Source organism: Sorex fumeus, unplaced genomic scaffold (genome assembly GCF_029834395.1).
Source record: "Sorex fumeus unplaced genomic scaffold, SorFum_2.1 ptg000161l, whole genome shotgun sequence".
Classification (NCBI taxonomy): Eukaryota; Metazoa; Chordata; class Mammalia; order Eulipotyphla; family Soricidae; genus Sorex; species Sorex fumeus.
This window is the reverse complement of record NW_026606218.1, coordinates 860,351-882,473: the sequence shown is the minus strand read 5'-3', so window position 1 is coordinate 882,473 and position 22,123 is coordinate 860,351. Positions and strand designations below refer to the sequence as shown.

Sequence of the window (22,123 nt, the reverse complement as noted above, 5' to 3'; positions counted from 1 at the left end):
GTTCTTCATAGAAAAGTCAACATTTGGGAGCTGGAGCGATAGCACAGCGGGGAGGGCGTTTGCCTCGCACGCGGCCGACCCGGGTTCGATCCCCAGCATCCCATAGGGTCCCCTGAGCACTGCCAGGAGTAACTCCTGAGTGCAGAGCCAGGAGTAATCCCTGTGCATCGCAGGGTGTGACCCAAAAATAAAAAAAAACAGCAACATTTGAATTAAGCTAGCTTGTTTAAGTGATCACACTGCTCCTGAGCTTTTTTTAAATTTTTTAATTTTTTTAATTTAATCTTTACTAGAAAAACCAGCTCCCAGAAGAGAACAGTGCAGTCTCCTGCCCCCGCACCTGGCTGCCCTCGCCGGGGCCCCTTGGAGGGGAGCGGGTTGAGCTTTCCTCCCCGCCCCGACCAGGGCTCCGGCAGCCGAAGACCTCCAGGACCAGCCACCACCATGCTGAGACCACTCTCCGCACACATGAAGGTACTGGCAGAGGGACAAAGCCACGCGGGTTCCGGGGCCGAGATCTCCAAGCCTACTCGGATCTGGGCCGAGCATCCTCCACCCAGATCCTCCAAATTCCAGTAGGCGGGGGTCACACCCACCAACTGGCCCCCTGGCGCCGTGTAATCCCATCAATGGCCAAGACTCAGAGACTATAAAAACCAGCTCCTGGAACCGCGCGGCCGCATTTGTGGCCGCACAACATCTTATTATAACATCTTATTATCTCATTCCTACTTTGGACAAACTGGCAGTACCGCCAGGAGTGATTCCTCAGTGCAGAGCCAGGAGTCAGCCCTGAGAAACCCTGGGTGTGACCCTGGCTCTGCACTCAGGAATCACTGCTGGTGGTGTTCAGGGAACCCTATGGGATGCTTGGAATCAAACCCGGGTTGGCCACGTGCAAGGCAAATGTCCTCCCTGCTGTAGTATCACTCCTGCCAGCCCCAAATTGCTCTTTTTCAAAGAGTACTAAACACATCTCAATATTTGTTTATTTATTTGCTTTTTGGGTCACACCTGGCGACGCACAGGGGTTCCTCCTGCCTCTGCACTCAGGACTCACTCTTGGCGGTGCTCAGGGGACCCTATGGGATGCTGGGAATCAAACCCGGGTTGGCTGCGTGCAAGGCAAACGCCCTTCCTGCTGTGCTATTGCTCCAGCCCCACATCTCAGTGTTTAAAAAAACCACTGTTTAAAAAGTGTTTTAAATTCTAGCTCACTTGTCACGTTTACAATGTTCTCTGGCTCTCCCTTAGCGCAGCTGTCCTCAGCATTTGGTCGTGCACGTCTCAATGGGCTCCAAGAATTTACTGGAAGATCAAAGAGCCACGGCACAAAAACTACTGACGATATGAATTAGTTCACTGTGTTTAGTCTGAGGCATATATATAAAAAATATACATATACAGGAAAAGCAACTAAGTGAGTGTATACTATGAGCCAAGCACTTTTTTGGTTTGTTTTTGGGCCACACCCTACAGTGCTCAGGGCTGACTCCTGGCTCTGCACTCAAGGATCCCTCCTGGCAGTGCTCGGGGGGCCCCTATGGGATGCCGGGGATCAAACTTGGGACGGCTGGGTGCAAGACTAACAACCTCCACGCTGTGCTATCGCTCTTGCCCCTCAGTGATCACTTCTGGTGGTGCTCAGGGGACCACACGGTGGCAGGGACTGAACTGGGGTCAGCAGCGTGCAGGGCACGTGCCTCACCCTTTCTCTGTCCCCTTTAAGTCGTTCTTCAGAATACAAGCACACAAACCCCCATCTCTATGAGCTAAGGGGCAGCTCATGCCAAGGTCCTGGGGTCTCCGCCTGGTTACCTGCAGATTCCAGAGCCTCCCTTGAACGGAGCTGGGGTGACGAGGCCTCACTGTCGGAGCTTTCCGGTTCTTCCTCCTCCTCCTCAGCCTCTTCCTCCTCCTCCTCCTCCTCGTCGCCTGCAAAGAAGCAAAGAACAGGTGGGCACGGCTGGCCTTGAACATCTGGACACCCAATCTAATACCCAAACCCAAATGAGGTGACTTGGCAGGACAATGAAACTGTCTCCAAAAAAATGAGAGTGAAGCAAAACAGAAAAAGGAAAAAAAAAAGTGTTTGACTTAGGGGTCAGGAGGGGGTGGGAGTGACACTGGGACATGGGCAGAGGCAAGGGGACATGGGTGGAGGGATGAGCTTGGGGACACTGCACGCCTGGAACGTCACTGCAAGTAACTCTGGGATACGTCATTCACGGTAATTAAAAAAAAATGTAAATAAATCGGGGCTGGAGCGATAGCACAGCGGGTAGGGCGTTCGCCTTACAAGCGGCCAACATGGCCGACCCGAGTTCGATTCCTCCGCCCCCCTCGGAGAGCCCGGCAAGCTACCGAGAGTATTCGATATGCCAGACACAGTAACAACAAAGTCTCCAATGGAGACGTTACTGGGCCCGCTCGAGCAAATAAATCGAAAAAAATTTAAAAGTAAGAACCAGGGGCCGGAGCGATAGCACAACAGGAAGGGCGTTTGCCTTGCATGTGGCCAACCCGGGTTCAATTCCCGGCATCCCAGAGGGTCCCCTGAGCACTGCCAGGAGTGATTCCTTGAGTGCAGAGCCAGGAGTCAGCCCTGAGCATCACCAGGTGGGACCCAATAAGCAAAAAATAAAAATAAAAGTGAGACCCAGAACTGTGACTTCCTTGCTAAGCTTCCTATTTTGAATCACGTGACTCTCAGCAAACTTCAAATTGAACTCATTGATCTACCTCCAAAGCACATAACTGTATCCCAAAGCAAATTCTAGAATGTTCTCAGGCTTTAAGGGAGAGTGAGAGGGTGGAGAGGTTCCCGTGACGGGCGGGAGGAGATACACACAGCGTGTTCAGACTGACCCGGCTACGGCCTTGTGGACCAGCCAGGGCGCGTGTGCTCACAACACTTGACGCTCGCCCCTTTCCTCTATGACGGGACTAATCTAGGATGACGGAGAGGTTAAAAATGGACAAAAATCGGGGCTGGAGCAATAGCACAGCAGGTAGGGCGTTTGCCTTGCACGCGGCCGACCCGGGTTCGATTCCCAGCATCCCATAGGGTCCCCTGAGCACCGCCAGGGGTAATTCCTGAGCGCAGAGCCAGGAGGAACCCCTGTGCATTGCCCGGTGTGACCCAAAAAGCAAAAATAAATAAAATAAAAATTTTAAAAAAATAGACAAAATTTGTGCTTCCTGGTTCACACGTTTACTAAAACTGAAGCAGCGAGAGAGCAACGTCGGCCCTGAAAAATGCCAAATTCAGGGGTCCAGATTTCAAGAACTAACAAATGATGAGATTGTACTGCATCAAGCCCACTAGTTGCGGAAAAGTGGGCAGAACACTGCTTTATTTTTCACTATTACAAAAAAACCCCATAAAATGGCAATAAATTTTTTTTAGGGGAGCTCTTCTGGACCAACCCGGTGATGCTCAGGGGTTAATCCTGGCTCTGCACTCAGGAATCACTCCTGGCGGTGCTCGGGGGACCCTATGGGATCAAACCCCGGTCAGCTGCATGCAAAGCAAACACCCTTCCTGTGGAACTATCTGTCTAGTCCTGTGACTCTTATTATTTATTTATTATTATTATTATTATTATTATTATTATTATTTTGGTCTTTTGGATCACTCCTGGTGGTGCTCACAGCTGACTCCCAGCTCTGACCTCAGGAATCACTCCCGGCAGTGCACAGGGGACTCTATGGGATGCCGGGGATCGAACCCGGGTCAGCGGCGTGCCAGGAAAACGCCCTCCCCGCTGTGCTATCGCTCTGGTCCCACATTCCACATTTTTGTATCACTGCTAAGGTAAAGCAAAAAATATTCTTTATCAAAAAGGAACAATTTTAATGCCACAATCAAAGGTCGGCATCAGTGACACTGAGCCTTTGCTGGACTAAGCACCACTGACCAAGGCCAGGCGCTGGGGACCAGGGTGAGGGGACCCCTTCCTGCTTGGGCCTGCACGTACCCATCCATGCGGGGGTTTGCAGAAGCCGATTTTGTCTGAGGCAAGGGGTACTGATTTCCACTCGGGGCACCCATCTTTCCCCGCGCCCCTGAACCCCAAAATACCCCGCGCGCTTTTTCAGAGAAAAGTACCTTCAGGAGAACTGGGCCCCTGCTGGGCGCTGGCGGCTTCTAGAACGTTAAACACACACACATTATGCACGGCAAAAGGGAATGCACTGGAGTCAAGAAGAGGAGAGAGAGAGCGAGGGAGAAAGAGGGAGGGAGGGAGAAAGAGAGAGAGAGAGGAAAAAAAAGTGCCTGTCACAGAGGCAGGGGCAGGGACAGGAGGGAACAGGACACTGGCATTGGGGCATGCGCACTGGTGAACTGACGGATGTTGGAACATTACATGACTGAAACCAAACCATGAACAACTCTGGAACTGTGTATTTCATGATGATTAAATAATAATAATAAAGTTTCCAAAAAAGATGCTCCCCTCCCCCCCCGCTATCATGAGCAAAATCACTACTTCCTTCTAGAGCAGAGAAGGCCCCGAAACTTTCGTGGCCTCAAAACTAGTGTGGTTTACCACACCCTTTTCAGAAGATACACAGCACTGGGCGCCCCCCAGAAGTCCACCTTCCAAGAAAGCAGCCCCCAACTGTCCTCCAAGCCCACACCTCATCCCCCCTCACCCCCACCCCAATGTCCCAGAACTCCCTCTCTAGGCGACACTGTTCTAGATTATTCCACCAGGAAGTCAGACACGGACTTGAGTCAGAGAGACAAACCATCATGGGCCTGTCTGCCCTCGCAGAGAAGCTGAGTTTGTAGAAAACATGACGCCCGCCCCCACCACCTTTGGGGCTGGAGCGACAGCACAGCGGGGAGGGCGTTTGCCTTGCACCCGGCTGGCCCAGGTTCGATTCCCAGCATCCCATATGGTCCCCTGAGCACCACCAGGAGTAATTCCTGAGTGCATGAGCCTGGAGGGACCCCTGTGAAAAGCCAGATATGACACAAAAAGCAAAAATAAAATAAAATAAAATAAAATAAAAACAAATAAAAATCAAGGGATCGAAGTGATAATATAATTGGGTAGGGCATTTGCCTTGCACGTGGCCGACCCGGGTTCGATCCCCGGCATCCCATAGGGTCCCCTGAGCACCGCCAGGAGTGATCCCTGAGTGCATGAGGCAGGAGTCAGCCCTGAGTGTCACCGGGTGTGGTCCAAAAAGCAAAACAAAACAAAACTGAAAATCAGGACGCCCCCATCCTGCAGGGTTTACTCTGGTCTCACCCCACCCCAACTTGCCAGGCGCCCCTCCACTCCGCCCGAAAGTCCTACCACGCCCAGCTGGCAAGACGGTTCTCAAACGCATTGCTGCAGCCCAGAAGGAAGTCGCCTGCCTGCTTGTGCCTGTGAGAGGCGGCACCACTGGCGGGCACGTGGTACGTGCATGTGGGAACCCCGGATTCGGTCCCGGCACCAAACGGTCCCCCGGCACCCAGTTATAAGTTCTCCCTGGGCGTTGCCGGAAGTGATGCAAAAATGAAACGCACCCGCAAAAAAAAAGGAAAAGAAAAAACAGAGAAAAAGAAAGTTTCCTCATTCCAGCAGGGTCACACACCCGTGGCTTCTCGAGGCAGGAAACTGGGGTGAGGGGCCTGAGTCTTGGTGTGGAGGACAGTAGCTTTTCTGAATTTCCTTTTTTTTTTTAAAAAAATAAAGGAAGGCCCATTCCAACATTGCACAAGAGGCCCAAATAGTGCTGAGTAAACAGAAAAGGGGAAGCCATGGGAATGAGATGCATTCCGCCCTTTGCCTTTATTGGTTTGAATTTGTCTTCCAAACGTGTGTGTGTGTGTGACGTGTGTGTGTGTGTGTGTGTGTGTGTGTGTGTGTATCCGAGAGAGAGCGAGCGAGCAAGAGAGCAAAACTCTTTCAAAAGGTATGAACGACACCGTTGAAAAACGGCCGCTATTGCCACAATGGAACCAGATTAGAATAATGCTAGGCTCAAGAGTGACACGCAGGGCTGGAGCAATAGCACAGTGGGGAGGGCGTTTGCCTTGCACGCGGCCGACTCAGGTTCGATTCCCAGCATCCCCTAGGGTCCCCCGAGCACCGCCCGGAGTGACTCCTGAGTGCAGAGCCAGGAGGAACCCCTGAGCATCGCCGGCTGTGACACCAAAAAAAAAAAAAAAGAGTGACAGGCAGCTTCCTCCCTGGCCTCCTGCAGCCGTGCCGCCATCACGAACGACACAGTCACCATCCGCACCAGGAAGTTCACGACCAACCAACTGCTCCAGCGCAAGCAGATGGTCATCGATGTCCTTCACCCTGCGAAGGCCACGGTACCCAAGACAGAAATCCGAGAGAAACTTGCCAAAAATGTGCAAGACCACTCCAGATGTCATTTTCGTGTCTGGCTTCAGAACCCATTTCGGTGGCGGCAAGACAACGGGCTTTGGCATGATTTACGATTCTTTTGGATCATGCGAAGAAAAATGAGCCCAAACACAGACTGGCAAGACCTGGCCTGTATGAGAAGAAAAAGACCTCACGCCAACAGAGAAAAGAACGGAAGAACAGAATGAAGGAAGTCAGGGGGGCCGCCAAGGCCAACGTTGGCGCTGGCAAAAAAGTGAGCTGGAGACTGAAGAACAGAAGGAGTAAAAAGATTCTGCAGAGGGCTGGAGTGATAGCACAGCGGGGAGGGCGTTGGCCTTGCACGCGGCCGACCCGGGTTCGATTCCCAGCATCCCATATGGTCCCCTGAGCACCGCCAGGGGTAATTCCTGAGCGCAGAGCCAGGAGGAACCCCTGTGCATTGCCGCTGGGTGTGACCCAAAAAGCAAAAAAAAAAAAAAGATTCTGCAGATTCTGGTGATTGTGCAGATTTTTTTCATGATTAATAATTTTTAATTAAAACACAGTAACAAGTGTCACAATGGAGACGTTACTGGGTCCGCTCGAGCAAATCGATGAACAACGGGAGGACCAAGACCGTGAATTAAAACAAAATAAAAACAGGGCTGGAGCGATAGCACAACGGGGAGGGCGTCCGCCTTGCATGTGGCTGACCTGGGTTCAATGTTCAATTCCCAGCATCCCATAGGGTCCCCCGAGCACCACCAGGAGTAATTCCTGAGTGAAGAGCCAGGAGCAACCTCTGTGCATCGCCAGGTGTGACCCAAAAAGCAAAAAACAAACAAACAAACAAAAAACAGTGACAGGCAGGGGCTGGAGCGATAGTACAGCAGGGAGGGCGTTTGCCTTGCACATGGCTAACCCGGGTTCGATCCCATGAAGTTTCTCAACAAGGTCAATGGTGGGGTAAGCCGCGAATTGCAAGGTTCAGTTCAGAGCTCAGATGTTTGGAATCCCAAGTCTAGAGCCAGAAGCCTGAGGAAGGGATAGAAGCCTGTCGCAGGCGAAGTGGCAGCTGTGTAGACTGACAAGAGAAGCTTCCCTCTTTCGACTCATCTCCAAATTTAGAAAAGGACCCTGGCCCCAAACTAGGTCTCACCACAGCCGCTGGCTCACAGCCAGCCACAGACCTTACCACACCTGTGCCCTCCACACGGTGAAACACGAAGAAGAATTCAGACCAGTCTGAGACCCAGAGCGAAGGGCAAATGGTGACAAACATCGCAAATTCACTTTTGGCTTTTTGGGTCACACCCGGCAATGCTCCAGGGTCACTCCTGGGGCGGCACTCAGGAATATTACTCCTGGCAGTGCTGGGGGGATCCTATGGGATGCTGGGAATCGAACCCGGATCGGCCAAGTACAAGGCTAACACCCTACCCGCTGTACTATTCCCTCAAACTCATTTTCAATTTTTTTTTTTGGGAGGGGGGTCATACCCAGCGATGCACAGGGGTTATTCCTGGCTTTGCACTCAGAAATCACTTCTGGCGGTTCTCAGGGGACTCTATGGGATGCCGGGAATCGAACCCGGGTCGGCCACATGCAAGGCCAACGCCCGCCCCGCTGTACGATGGCACATTCCCTCAAACTCACTTTCTAAGCGAAGGGAAACCTTCAGAGCTAATTTGGCGTCTCCTTTTTCTCTCTGGCGTGACTCTGTTTAACAGAGTCACACTCCAAATCCAAATCAATCAAAACAATGTGCAACAGGCCCGCTGCCGTGAACGGAAACGGTAAGACAGGGAAGGGCCTGATTTTTTAGACGGCAGAAACCCCGGCGCTCGCTCGGGACAGTCCCTGGCCGCAGTGACCTGTGTCCTGGCAGCTTGAAATCATGAAACTGTTGGGGCTGGAGAGATAGCACAGCGGGTAAGGCATTTGCCTGGCACGCAGCCGACCCAGGTTCGATTCCCAGCATCCCATAAGGTCCCCTGAGCACCGCCTCGCCGGGTGTGACCCAGAAAAAAAAGAAATCATGAAACTGTCACATTTCCTTCGGCCAGAGACCAGAGGTGAGCTTGGGATGCCAGCAAGAAGTGGCATTCTCGAAGGAAAGCAGGAAGAAGAAATAATCCACAAATAATCCACAAACCTAGTTCACTGGGGTTAGAATTTCCGTTTGGTTTGAAAGGCGAACCTGTAAAGAGAGACAGGAAGGAGATTAGCCAGAACAAGGAAATGCATCGCCTGGTTCTCGGCCCCGAGGCCACGTCAAGCCCAGAACCAGATCTTTATCCTAGGGCTGCTTGAAAGGGCCTAGAACCAAGAGTTGGTCAAGAGTCAGGGGAGTTATGCGGTTCAGTGACAGCAAACTCCAGGCCCCAAGGGATAGGGAACGGGTCGGTCCTTCTCATCTCCTCATTCCAAGGGACCCTGGAGGTCTCGCCCTACTTAAACTCCTTAATAGCCATGATCCAGAGACACAAAAGAATCTCCAAACCATTTCTCCAGACCCTGACCATCTAAAATTTTAGAATTCCAGGAGAGCGCTGCCAGAGATCATTTTACGCTATTCATAACAAGCAACACAAAAGAGGGTATGGGGGGCATTGTCTGCCATAGAGGCAGGGGGGAGGGGTGAATTGGGGACCCTGGTGGTGGAAGATGTGCAGGGGCGGAGGTTGGGTGATTGATCATTGTATGACAGGAACTCAAACAGGAGAGCTTTATAACTGTATCTCACGGAAATAAAAAAAAATAATAATAATAAAAAAAATTTTAATTTAGGGGCTGAAGAGAGAGCACAGCAGGTAGGGCGTTTGCCTTGCATGCGGCCGACCCGGGTTCGATTCCCAGCATCCCATAGGGTCCCCTGAGCACTGCCAGGGGTAATTCCTGAGTGCAGAGCCAGGAGGAACCCCTGTGCACCACTGGGTGTGACCCAAAAAGAAAAAAAAATTTAATAAAAGAAATTACAAAAGTAAAAAAAGATTCAGGGGAGTGGGGGAGGGCGGGTGTCTAATCTGAGTTTTTTGCACAGTTGCGGCCTGAACCCAGGGCATCACCTCTGCTGAGAAAGTCCTACTGAGGTATGTCCCAGGCTGGGCCCACACATTTGAATATGACTCTTTTCTTTGTCATTTTTTTTTCTCTTTGGGTCACACCCAGCGATGCACAGGGATTACTCCTGACTCATGCACTCAGGAATTACTCCTGGCGGTGCTCGGGGGACCATGTGGGATGCTGGGAATCGAACCTGGGTCAGCCGTGTGCAAGGCAAATGCCCTTCCCGCTGTGCTATCGCTCCAGCCCCTTCTTTTTCATTTTGAAGCTAGAGGCTGACCAAGCAGTGCCCAGGGTGGTCGCTCCTGGGGGGGGCTCAAGGAACCACACAGTGTTGGAATCGACCCTGGTCCTTTCTGCGAGCAAGCTGGACTCAGACCACTGAACCACCTCTCTGGCCCCCACGTGACTCTTTCTGAAAGAGAATGAGGAACGAAAACCTAACGGGAAGACCAGTCAGCTGCCTCTTCGGCTGCCAGGTTAAAGCTTCCTGGTGGGACCTCGGACCCAGAATTAAGTCAGAGTCAGAGCACAGAACAACTCTGGTATCATTTTGTGACCATATCAGTGTTAATCCTTAAGGCAGGAGTACCCAAAAAAAAGGGAAAAAAAAGGAATTGAAGGGAAATATTATTATGCCTCTGAGCTAACAAACATCAGTTGTGAATATTTAATTAATATAATACTGCTGAAGAATTAAAAAATGTGCCCTGACCAAAAAAAAAAAAAAAAAAAAGAACTTTAGCGGCTGGAGCGACAGCACAGCGGGGAGGGCGTTTGCCTTGCACGAGGCCGATCCAGGTTTGGTCCCCAGCATCCCATATGGTTCCCCGAGCACTGCCAGGAGCAATTCCTGAGTGTAGAGCCAGGAGTCAGCCCTGAGCATCGCCGAGTATGACCCAAAAAGCCAAAAAGAATTTAAAGAATTTTAAAAAGAGCAGAAAAGGGACAAAGTCCTTTCTGCAGGAAGGCACACAGGCCAAGTAAATATAAACCAGGTCAAAAAGAGTATCAGCTCCAATTTTGTGTTAGAAACGGAGAAAAGGACCATGAATTTGGATTTTTGTGTTGTCTGGGAGCCAGATGTGCCCAGGGCTCACTCTTGGCAGGGACCAGGGGACGAGTGGACTGACAGAGACAGAACCCGGAGACAGGACAACGGCCTGTCTGCCGCACCATCTCTCAGCCCTCATGAATTTCTTTTTTTTTTTTCTTTTTCTTTTTAGGTCTCACCTGGCGATGCTCAGGGCTGACTCCCAGCTCTGCACTCAGGAATCACTCCTGGCGGTGCTCAGGGGACCCTAGGGGATGCCGGGAATCGAACCCAGGTCGGCTGCATGCAAGGCCAATGCTCTATCTGCTGTGATATTGCCCAAGTCCCTGGTTCATCACTCTTTATTGATTGATTGATTGATTGCTTTTTGGGTCCCACCTGGCGATTCTCAGGGCTGACTCCTAGCTCTATGCTCAGGGGACCCTATGGGATGCTGGGAATCAAACCCAGGTCGGCCGCGTGCCAGGCAAACGCCCTCCCCGCTGTGCTATCGCTCCAGCCCCGCCATGAATTCCTTTCTAGCATTATGACTCTCTCTGGGAAAGAAGACCCGAGAAAGGATGGGGAGTGTGTGACGGGGCAAAGGCAGGGACGTGCGGGGACTGTCCCTGTGGGCGTATCCTGCGACCCTGGGACCATGTGAGCACGTGGATTACCACTAAGACTCTTTCCTGCAATGTCCAACCAATAGACAGAAACAACCTCTTACCAAGTCTCGGACTCCTTAGCGGGGGTCTTCGGAGCTCAGAGATGGGATCGTCAATCAAAACTATATAGAAAGAAAAAAGAGTCTTAAAAAATACACAAAACACACACACACACACACACAGTTAACACAATCAATTAAATTGAAAGGATACGACGTCAAACGGGTTCATTTACTATGCAGATCAAGACAAAAAAGTTTTAACCTCACACGTCGGAAGACTCAAACTGGCAGTGCTCAGTTCGGATGGGCATGAGTGAGGGGATAGTTTACAAACCCCTGGAGTCACACAGAGACCCAAAAGGCCTGAACAGAAGGTCGCCCGCACAACTGGAACGAGGGCAGCAATTCTACCTGGGTCTGTCAGCCCAAGGAGTCTGAGAGAGAATTAAAGTCCATTGGGCTGGAGCGATAGTACAGTGGGGAGGGCATTTGCCTTGCATGCGGCCAACCCGGGTTCGATTCCTGGCACCCCATAGGGTCCCCTGAGCACTGGAAGGAGTGATTATTGAATGCAGTGCCAGGAGTCAGTCCTAGTATGGCCCTGAAACAAAAAAGACAACAATGAAAAGAATTGGAGTTGGTGCTTGAGTTTAGCATTGGTTATTGAGAACTCCCAACTGTAGTGTTTTGTTTTTTTTGCTTTTTGGGTCACACCCGGGGATGCACAGGGGTCACTCCTGGCTCTGCACTCAGGAATTATCCCTGGCGGTGCTCAGCGGACCATATGGGATGCTGGGAATTGAACCCGGGTGGGCCACAGGCAAGGCAAACGCCCTACCAGTTGTGCTATCGCTCCAGGCCCCAACTGAAGTCTTAAATCAACCCCTAGGTTGACTAATGAAGGCACCCGATTACTCATCACTACTCCCATTCTTACTCACCTTCCTTAAGGAAAAAAAAATTTTTTCTATGCTCTGTCCCTTTACAGGGTAAATGAAAACCTCTCACTTAATCTCAGACTATCCCAGGCCCCATCTTTTCATGTTAGAAGCTTTGTTATATATTCTCTAGAGATACCTGGTTTGGGGTCACGCCTGGCTGTGCTCAGGGCTTACTTCAGACTGTGTTTATGGGCAAGAGCAATAGTATAGTGGAGAGGGGCTGGAGTGATAGCACAGCGGGTAGGGCATTTGCCTTGTACGCGGACGACCCGAGTTCGATTCCCACATCCCATATGGTTCCCTGATCACTGCCAGGAGTGATTCCTGAGTGCAAAGCCAGGAGGAACCCCTGAGCATCGCCAGGTGGGACCCAAAAAGCAAAAAGAGAAAAAAAAAAAAGAAGTATAGTGGAGAGGGCGTTTGCCTTGCACGTAGCCGACCCAGGTTCAATCCCTGTCATCCCACAGAGTCCCCCGAGCACTGCCAGGAGTAATTCCTGAGTATAGAGCCAGGAGTCAGCACTGAGCTTTACTGGGTGTGACCCCCCCCCCAAAAAAAAAACAAAACAAAAACAAAAACAGACTGACCAGGAATCACCCCTGATAAGGCTCTGGAGACCCTATGGGATGCTGGGGACCAAACCCAGGCTGGACATTGCAAGGCAAGTGTCCCACTGCTGTACATAGCAGGAACAGGCAGTTAGAACCACAGTCGGAGACCAGCTGTCTTTAAGTTTTCTACACCCACGGACCCACACTGATCTGTGGGCAGGTGTCGAACCTAAGATGCCAGTCCTAGGAAATACTAGCTGAGTTTTCCTAGTCCCATCCAAAAGGCAAAAATGCGGCCCTATAAACAGCATATCCTGGGGCCGGATATAGCACAGCCGGGAGGGCGTTTTCCTAGGCACGCAGCCGACCTGGGTTCGATCCCCAGCATCCCATAGGGTCCTCCGAGCACCGCCAGAGTGATCCCTGAGTGTTAGAGCCAGGAGGAAGCCCTGAGCATTGATGGATAAGGCCCCAAAACAAACAGAAAGAGTATCTCCCTTTGAGATGGTTTTGGGTCCCCGTTTCAAAGCTAAAAGAGTTGCATCCTTGTACCAGGGAAATGGGCCACAGTTGAAAGGCCGCTCAATACCCAGAAGCCAGCCAGAGATGTCCAGTAGCAGGATAACGACTCATCTGGTGAGGCCCCAAGTTTGATCCCTGGCACGGCCAACGACAAACCAATCGAATGCTTCTCTGAGTAGCAGATACTAAAATCGAATTGTCCAGACTGTTCGGGAAAGTCCTGGCTGCCAAGTTTTGTTCACAGTATATTTAACCTGGAGACGCAGAGAGTTACCGCATTGTAAATGTGGAAGAGGCGATTTATGACAATCATGGAGGGGCTGGAGCAACAGTCCAGCAGGGAGGGTGTTTTGCCTTGCACACGGCTGGCCCAGGTTCGATCCCCAGCATCCCATAGGGTACCCCAAGCACTGCCAGGAGTAATTCCTGAGCATCGCTGGGTATGACCCAAAAACAAAACAAAACAAAAAAAAATCACAGAGTTTGAGTAAAATGATGTAAGAAGTGCACCACCCTACAGGCCGCTGTTTCTTAATTTTTCAACATTTTCCCAGCCTTGAACCCCATCTAGCCCTGTTTCCCTCCTGTGCCCCCTACCAACGTAAAAACTTCAGATTAACCCCCTTCAACTCTCCCAGAGATGCACAGAGGACCATATGGCCCCAGTTGAGAAAATGCTTCTATAGAACATTCTAGAACTGCTCTATGGTAGACGATCTGGAGCATGGGGGGGGGGGGGGGGTTCGTATTCAGCCTGTCTGCTCACCGACGAGAGCAGGCACAAACCATTGGATTTTGGTTGTGTCACCAGCCGTCTCGGACCTTGGGCCTCGATGTATGTGATTCGCCCTGCCTCACTGTAAATGTGTCAGCACCCAGAAAATGACATGGACATGCAGATAAGTTTCCTTCACCCAGGGCACTGCATAGGAGAGGGCGTTGTCACGACTGTTCGGTAGCCTTTGGGCATCTTCCGCCAGCCATGTGTATAGTAGATCGGTTGTCACTAGCCATCCATCCACGGGTCAGCCACCTGTCTGATCACAAACTTGATGGCACTGGCTAGATTACAGCGCGGCTGGACCTTGCGGTCTGTGATACCCACTGAAACCTCAAGACAGAAGGACACTGGCCTCTGCCTCTCCAGATTTCGCAGACAGGCTAGTCTGAGGCAAGAACAGTGCAGTCCTGGGGGGAAACGAAAGGGTTTTGGAGAAGACCACCCTGCATCTGATGCTTAGCTCAGTCACCTGTCTCCTGTGTTCCCTGGGAAGTGCCACAGCTACTGAGAATCACAGTTTCCTCATCTCCAAGATGGGTGGGATCTCTGTCCTGCAGTTGTATGAACTATGCCATCGCGCTGGCTGCTACCCGGGGACCTGTCCCTCTGTCCTCCCTGCCCCACTTCCCTTAACCCGGGCCTAGATGCGATCACTGCATTCCAGAAGTAAATGACAAAGATCATCCACTGGGATGAGATGCAGGAACTGTGATGTGGGTATGATGTGGGGCTTTGAGGAATCAGACTATCACAGTGAACACATAAAAATACATATATTATATACATGTATGTATATATAGGAGCTGGAATAATAGCACAGCAGGGATGGTGCTTGCCTTGCATGTGGCCAACCCAGGTTTAATTCCCAACATTGCACCGGGTTCCCCAAGCAGCGCCAGGAGTAATTCCTGAGCACAGAGCCAGGAGTCAGCCCTTAGAATCATAGGTGCGGCCCAATATTTAAAAACCAAAAACCCAAAAAGCACATATAGAATGGCAGCAAATGAACAGAAGAAACTCATGGATCTTACCCGGAACCTCCTTGGGCGACCTCATACTTTTCCTTGTGCCTCTTGGGCTTAACGCACGTTGTGGAGATGGCTCGTCCTCTAAAGAATGACAAAAATTGTGCAAATTCAGAACATATTGGGAAGGCAGAGAATAGAAACTTTCACAGCAGTATATAAGCAGAATCACAGTTCACTTCCTCAGACGCAAATTTAGGAAGAAATTTAGGACTTTCACTGCTAGAACCCTCAAGAGCAAATCTATTACTCAACATTGACACTTCTTAAGAGATGATGTGTGAGGCTGAAGCGATAGCACAACGGGGAGGGCATTTGCCTTGCACGCGGCCGACCCGGGTTCAATTCCTAGCATCCCACAATGTTCCACTGAGCACTGCCAGGTGTAATTCCTGAGTGCATGAGTGAGGAGTAACCCCTGTGCATTGCCAGGTGTGACTCAAAGAGAAAAAAAAAGGTGACGATGTGGAAGAAAGCAGCTCTCAGCGTGAATCACGGTTAGCCCCTTAGAGGTTCACTAAAATAGAGGCAACCCCTTCCTGTTCCTTAAAAATTCTAGCTGTGGGGCTGGAGCGAAAGTACAGCGGGTAGGGCATTTGCCTTGTACGTGGCCAAACTGGGTTTAATCCACAGCATCCCATAGGGTCCCCCAAGCACTGCCAGGAATGACTCCTGAGTACAAAGCCAGGAGGAATCCCTGAGCATCACCGGGTGTGACCCAAAAGGAAAAAAAAATTATTATAGCTGAGGATAGTCTACTGGGGAGGGCATTTTCCTTGCATGTGGAAGATAAGGGTTCTAATTCCTGGTACCCCATAGGGTGCCCTGGGACCACTAGGAGTGACCCCTAAGTGCAGATCCAAGAGTCAGGGGTGAGGGGCTGGAGCGATAGCACAGTGGGGAGGGCGTTTGCCTGGCACACAGCCAACCCGGGTTCGACCCCCAGCATCCCATAGGGTCCCCTTGAGCACTGCCAGGAGTGATTCCTGAGTGCAGAGCCAGGAGTAACCCCTGAGCTCTGCCGGGTGTGACCCAAAAAGCAAAAAAATAAAATAAAAAACAAGAGTAAGGGCTGAACGCTGATGGGTGTGGCAGTGAATCCAACCAGAAACATTGAGTTGATGCAAATGTACTGGATGGAGAAGATGAGGTGTAATAAATCGGTGTGACAAATCTGTCGCCTATCCAGGGCAAGGCCACTTGCAGCCCCCCCAAGGTGGACTAGGGTCCTTCAAAGGCGCAGCCTGGGATGTCTGATCGTCGGTAGTTTAACCCTCTCATGAGATAAAAGATGGGACAGCGACATGAGTAACAGTTTCAGCCACTGACACAATGTCCCACGTGTCACCCAGCCCCAGCCTGCAAGACCCCCAGCTCCGTGGCCCACCCTCTGGGGCATCCCCTCACCCTGCTCTCCAGGCCGACCCCCACCAAGAGCCCCCCAGCGACGACCCGCTTGTCCTGCTGTGGGGGGTGGGGGTCGCTGACCACCCCGATGTCACAGTGGGGGGCGCTGGGGGGGAGGGGGCGCCCGGTGGCTGCCTGAGGCCATCGCAGACCAGAAAGAGGACCGTGGAGGGATTTTATCAGACACGTGGGAGGATGCGGGAGGCGGGGTGCGGGGGTCTAGCCCTCTTGAGGGGGGTGGGGGGTCCCGATTGCGGGGGCGGGGTTTCAAGTTCATTCATTCGCAAACTGGGCGCGCACCGCCCACGCTGGGGGGGGGGGAGGCGGGATCGCGAGCACGCGTGACCCTGGGGGTGCCCTGCAAGCGCTGGGCGATGGGGGGGAAGCCAGAGGGGTCCGAGCCCGCAGCCCCCCAGGCTCGGCCCCAAGCGGGGGCGGGGGGGGCGCCTTCCCGGGGACCCTCGCTCGGCCTCGCTCACCGTCGGAGAAGCGGGAGTCCCGGAGCCCCCTGCGAGCCGGGGCCGAGGTCAGCGGCTGCTGCTGCTGCCGGCGGGTGACCCGGCGCGTCGTCATCTCGGCGGGCTCCGGGGGTCGCGGCGGGCTCCGCAGCGAGCGCAGGTAATAGGTGCTCTCGGGCACTGGCTCCGGCGCGGCCTCGGCCCGGAACTCTTCTCGCGGGCTTCGCGTTCCGCCCGGAAGCCAATCCCCGCCGCCCCCCGGCGGCTCGTCGTCGTCGCCGTACACTTCCGGCGGCGCGTCCGAGAACCTCACTTCCCGCCGGGCGGGGCGGGGCGCCGGGGAGGCCGGCGCGGCCGGAAGTGCGTCACTGCCGGCGCCCGGCTGCGCGGCGGCGCGGCGCAGAGGAGGTCGGGGCGTGGCGACGCGGACCTCCCCCCGGGCTTCCGGCCCCGGCCCCGCCCACCGCCCCTCGCCCGCCATCGCTGCTGACGCACTTGGGTCGCCGGCGCTGGGGGTCCCGGGCGCGTCCCGCGGGGCTCGCTGCGCTGCTGGCGGGCGTCGGGCGCGGCGCGCGGCGGTCGGCGCGGCGGCCGGCAGCCCCGGAGGCCTCCGCCCGCGTCCTCGCGGCCGCGCTGCCCGCGCGCATCTGGGCCCGCGCTGCGTCCCGCGGGCTGTGGGCGCGGCCGGGCCAGCGCCGGGTCAGCTGTCGCGGCCACTCCCGCCTCCTGGCCCGCGGCCGCCGGGGGCGGAGGACGGCGCGGTCCGGCGACGCCGCGCCCCCGTGCAAGGTCCGAGCCGCTCACGCCCCTGCTGGGCCCGCTGCCCGGCTGTGCACCTGCCAGGGAGCGCGGAGCGAGCTCCTCTCGCGTTGCAGTTCCCCCCGCCCCCCCCCACCGCCCGGAGGAATGCAGGTGGATCCTTGGAGGAGGCTGCGCGCTGGCCCTGGGTCCGACCCCCCCTCCCCAGCATGCACTCCTCGCCGAGATATATTATTTATAATAATAATATAAAATATATTGGGGCTGGGGCGATAGCACAGCGGAGAGGGCGTTGGCCTGGCACGCGGCCGACCCGGTTCGATTCCCCCAGCATTCCATATGGGCCCCTGAGCACCGCCAGGAGTAATTCCTGAACGGATGAGCCAGGAGGAACCCCTGTGCATCGCCGGGTGTGGCCCCAAAAGCCAAAAAAATAATAGTATAAAATATAATAATCTAGGGGCTGGAGCAATAGCACAGCGGGTAGGGCGTTTGCCTTGCACGCAGCCAACCCGGGTTCGATTCCCAGGATCCCATATGGTCCCCTGAGCACCGCCAGGGGTAATTCCTGAGCGCAGAGCCAGGAGGAACCCCTGTGCATTGCCGGGTGTGACCCAAAAAGCAAAAAAATATATATAAAATATATCAATCACTTAATCACTTAATCCCCGTTATTCATCGATTTATTCGAGCGGGTGCCAGTAACGTCTCCATTCATCCCGGTTGCGTGCTAGCGTAGCCCAATGGTATCTGTTCGTTTTAGGAACATGTAGAGCCTCAAACCGATCATTTAGGGTCTTGACGAAGAAGTCTGACCATCTTATAGGTGGGCGTCCACGTGATCTTTTGATGTCTCGTGGAATCCAATCAGTAATGGCTCTAGTCCAGCGGTTGTCTGTAAACCTCATTACGTGTCCAGCCCATCTGATTTTTGATGTCTTGGCAAATGAGACAGCGTCCCTGATTCTTGAGCATTGACGAAGATCAGAACTCCGGATTCTATCTCTCATTTGAGTGAATCGTGATATTCCAAGCATAGTTCTTTCGATTCCTCTTTGAGAGATCCGAATAGTGTTCTCATCCTGTTTTCGTAGGGTCCAGGTCTCTGAGGCATATGTTAATGCAGGAAGAATAGTGGAATCAAAGAGATGTGCTCGTAGCTGGAGGTTCTTTGTCCTTTTAGTTATTTCTTCAATGCTCTTGAAGGCATTCCAAGTCGCTCTCTTCTTCCTGCGCAACTCAGGTACCAGGTCATTCATCATGTTGATTTCTCGACCTAGGTATATATAACTGTTGCATTCGGAGATGGTGGTTCCGTTGAGAGCGAATGGAGCGTCAGGAACAAGGCTGTTTCTCATAAACATTGTCTTCGCAAGATTCAGCTGTAGTCCGACCTTTCCACATTCACGGTCAAAGTCGTTCAGCATTTGTGCCGCTTGGTTGATGTTTGGTGTTATTAGAACGATGTCATCAGCAAAGCGGAGGTGGTGTAGTTGCCGACCATCTATCTTCACTCCCATGTTTTCCCATTCCAGTCGTCGCATGATGTTCTCGAGGGTGGCACTGAAGAGTTTTGGTGAAATGGTATCACCCTGCCGAACCCCTCTCTTGATATGGATGATTACTTCTTTGTAGAATGGTGAGATCTTGGTAGTGAATCCGCAATAGAGCTCACGAAGGATCCTGATGTATTTATTGAGTTTGTACGCCCTGATTGGCTAGGGCTTCTATGACCGCTTCCATCTCAACAGAATCAAAATATATCATAAATAATAATAAAGGCAGAACTGTTATTTTTAACTGGGGATCCTATAAAATTAGGGGTTTGGAGCAGCAGTAGAGCGGGTGAGGCATTTGCCTGGCTCTCAGCAGACCCGGGTTCAGTCCACAGCATCCCATTGGGTCCCCAGAGCACCGCCAGGAATAATTCCTGAGTGTAGAGCCAGGAGTCAGCCCTGAGCATTGCCGGGTGTGGCCCCAAAACCAAAATAATAAAAATTTAAAATAGATTTTGGGGCCGCTTCTGGCTATACTCAGGGCTAACTCCCAGGTCCTTTTTTTTTTCTTGCCTTTTTTTGGGTCACACCTGGCGATGCACAGGGCTTACTCCTGGTTCTGCACTCAGGAATCACTCCTGGCGGTGCTCAGGGGATCATATGGGATGCTTGGAATCGAACCCGGGTCAGCTGCATGCAAGGCAAATGCCCTCGCCAATGTGCTATCGCTCCAGCCCCTAACTCCCGGGTCCTAATCAAGAGTAAGGGTCAAGCCCAGCGGGTCAGCGGGTCTCAAGAGACCCTATAGGATATTTGGGGTGGAAGTCGGTGGGCTGCATGAATGCAAGGTTAACACCTTACTTGCTGGACTTCCTGGGGGTCCTTTTAATAATATGATTTGGAAACAGAGGACTTAGCAGATAAAGTTTTGAAAAGTGTTCATTCCTAACTTCCGTTTTATAAAACTTTCTACTTTCTATAACACAGAACAATTACTAAAGAAGCTAATAGTCATTAATATACAACGTTTATATTACTCCTAAATTCACGTGTATTTTAAGAGCCTCTTTAAAACACAGGCCGCATAGGTGGTAAACTTGAATACACACTTGTAAAAAAAAGGACAAGAGGTTATATAACATTATTGGAATATAAAAAAAGGTCAATAGACATTAAAGATCAGAGAAGATGAGATGGTTTTTAATTATTAAATAAGTGTGTCGCTTTAATAAAAGAAGAAAACTTCAATCCAGGTGTCCCCTCCAAATAAAAAATAAAATGCCTGCAAGGCTCAGAATGGCCTTTTCAAATAGGTCCTGAGGATCCTCAAATAGGAGAGGTATGGTAACAATTTGGACCATGGGAGGATTTCTCCCGCCCCTTGAGCAGGTAATAATGCATAATCCTAATTTCTCAGCGGCTCCCACACCTAGCAACCTCACAAATACCAAACTCAAACGGCGGCGAAATACAAAACACCTGTCAGACCAGCTACTCCGCTCTCTGCGGTTTCCAACCACCTTGTAGGGACTAAACAATGGTGAAAGCGAATCGCCAGGCTCCTGAGCCCAGCAGAGGCATGAGGGCCTTAGATGTTACTGTGGAAGTTTGAGATGTCTGAAGCAAATCAGTGACTCAAAACAAGGGTTAGGGGCTGAAGTGATAGAACAGTGGGCAGGGTGCTTGCTGGACAGGCGGCTGATCAGTTGTAATCCTCAGCACCACATATGACCCCCCAAGCCCACCAGGAATGATTCCTGAGCACCGTTGGCTGTAGCCCAAAACAAAAATGTTAAAACGATAGCAACAGAATACACCATTTTTATTTATTTATTTTTGCTTTTTGGGTCACACCCGGCGATGCACAGGGGTTCCTCCTGTCTCATGCACTCAGGAACTACTCCTGGCGGTACTCAGGGGACCCTATGGGATGCAGGGAATCGAACCCGGATTGGCCGCGTGCAAGGCAAACGCCCTACTCGCTGTGCTATCGCTCCAGGCCCCTACTAATTTTTTTAATTAAACATTTATTTTGGCACAGAATATAGCACTGTAGCACTGTCCTCCCATTGTTCTTCAATTTGCTCTAGCGGGCACCAGTAACATCTCACAACAAATTGTGAGACTTGCTGTTACTGTGTTTGGCATATTGAATACGTCACGGGTAGCTTGCCAGGCTTTGCTGCGCGGGCGAGAATATGTTTAATAAGTGAATTGAGTATATATAGTCTTCTCATGGAATATAACACGTGCTGGAAATCGGTCTGTTATCAAAGAGCGCCTAACAGTGTCCTCAAATCCTTCTGGCAAAAGAGGGCAGATAACAGAGGTGAAGGTTCTATTCATGGTCACTGCTTACGTGACGGGAACTGCAAAAAATACTTGAGCTTCTGTGTACCCGTCATCCCATGCTAGGCGCTGAAAATACAGCAGTGGATGAATGGATAGGAAAAAAAAAAGAAAAGGAAAACCCTTCTTGCCCCTTTTTTGGCTTTACACGCTTTTTGGGAGCTAGCTAAAAGTCTAAATAGGGACTGAAGTGACCTTCCCCAGCACACGACCCACCTGGGTTCAATCCCCCATAGCCCAGATGGTCCCCAAGGACCCCCAGGAGTGATCCCTGAGGGCAGAACCAAGAAAAAGACCTCAGCACTATGACGTGGCCCCAAAAGAAAACAAATAATTTGTATACTGGGTGGAGGGGGGAAAGGGGGAGGAGAGGGAGGGACTTTATAGAAACAGGTGTTTCCTGTGGCTGGAGCGATAGCACAGCGGGTAGGGCGTTTGCCTTGCACAATGCCGACCCGGGTTCGATTCCTAGCATCCCATAGGGTCCCCTGAGCACTGCCAGGAGTAATTCCTTAATGCATGAGCCAGGAGTAACCCCTTTGCATCGCTGGGTATGGCCCTAAAAGCAAAAAAGAAAAAAAAAGAAAAGAAACAGGTGTTTCCCGTGTTGTCTGGATATGATTTAGGATTTTTTTGACTTAAAATTTTTCATGATGGGGGGCTGGTGCGGTAGCACAGCGGTTAGGGCGTTGGCCTTGCACGCGGCCGACCCGGGTTCGATTCCCAG

At 51.9% G+C, this 22,123-nt stretch overlaps 1 protein-coding gene and 1 pseudogene across 2 annotated transcripts in view; one reads left to right on the top strand and one right to left on the bottom strand.

Annotated features, from left to right (window-relative positions):
* Window positions 1–17,555, bottom strand: part of TOR1AIP1 (torsin 1A interacting protein 1) — a 28,710-nt gene extending 11,155 nt beyond the window's left edge. The window contains exons 1-6 of one of the 2 annotated variants that reach the window (XM_056107310.1): window positions 16,814–17,555; window positions 14,934–15,011; window positions 11,168–11,227; window positions 8,494–8,538; window positions 4,112–4,150; window positions 1,819–1,935 (exon numbers count right to left, since the gene is read on the bottom strand). In XM_056107310.1, the coding sequence (XP_055963285.1) occupies window positions 1,819–1,935; window positions 4,112–4,150; window positions 8,494–8,538; window positions 11,168–11,227; window positions 14,934–15,011; window positions 16,814–17,273 (799 nt within the window). In that variant the 5' untranslated portion in view covers window positions 17,274–17,555. The remainder of the gene's footprint in view (window positions 1–1,818; window positions 1,936–4,111; window positions 4,151–8,493; window positions 8,539–11,167; window positions 11,228–14,933; window positions 15,012–16,813) is intronic. The other variant, XM_056107311.1, reaches the window with a different exon arrangement.
* Window positions 4,804–7,587, top strand: LOC130016613 (40S ribosomal protein S24-like; annotated as a pseudogene).
* Window positions 17,556–22,123: the final 4,568 nt, after the last annotated feature.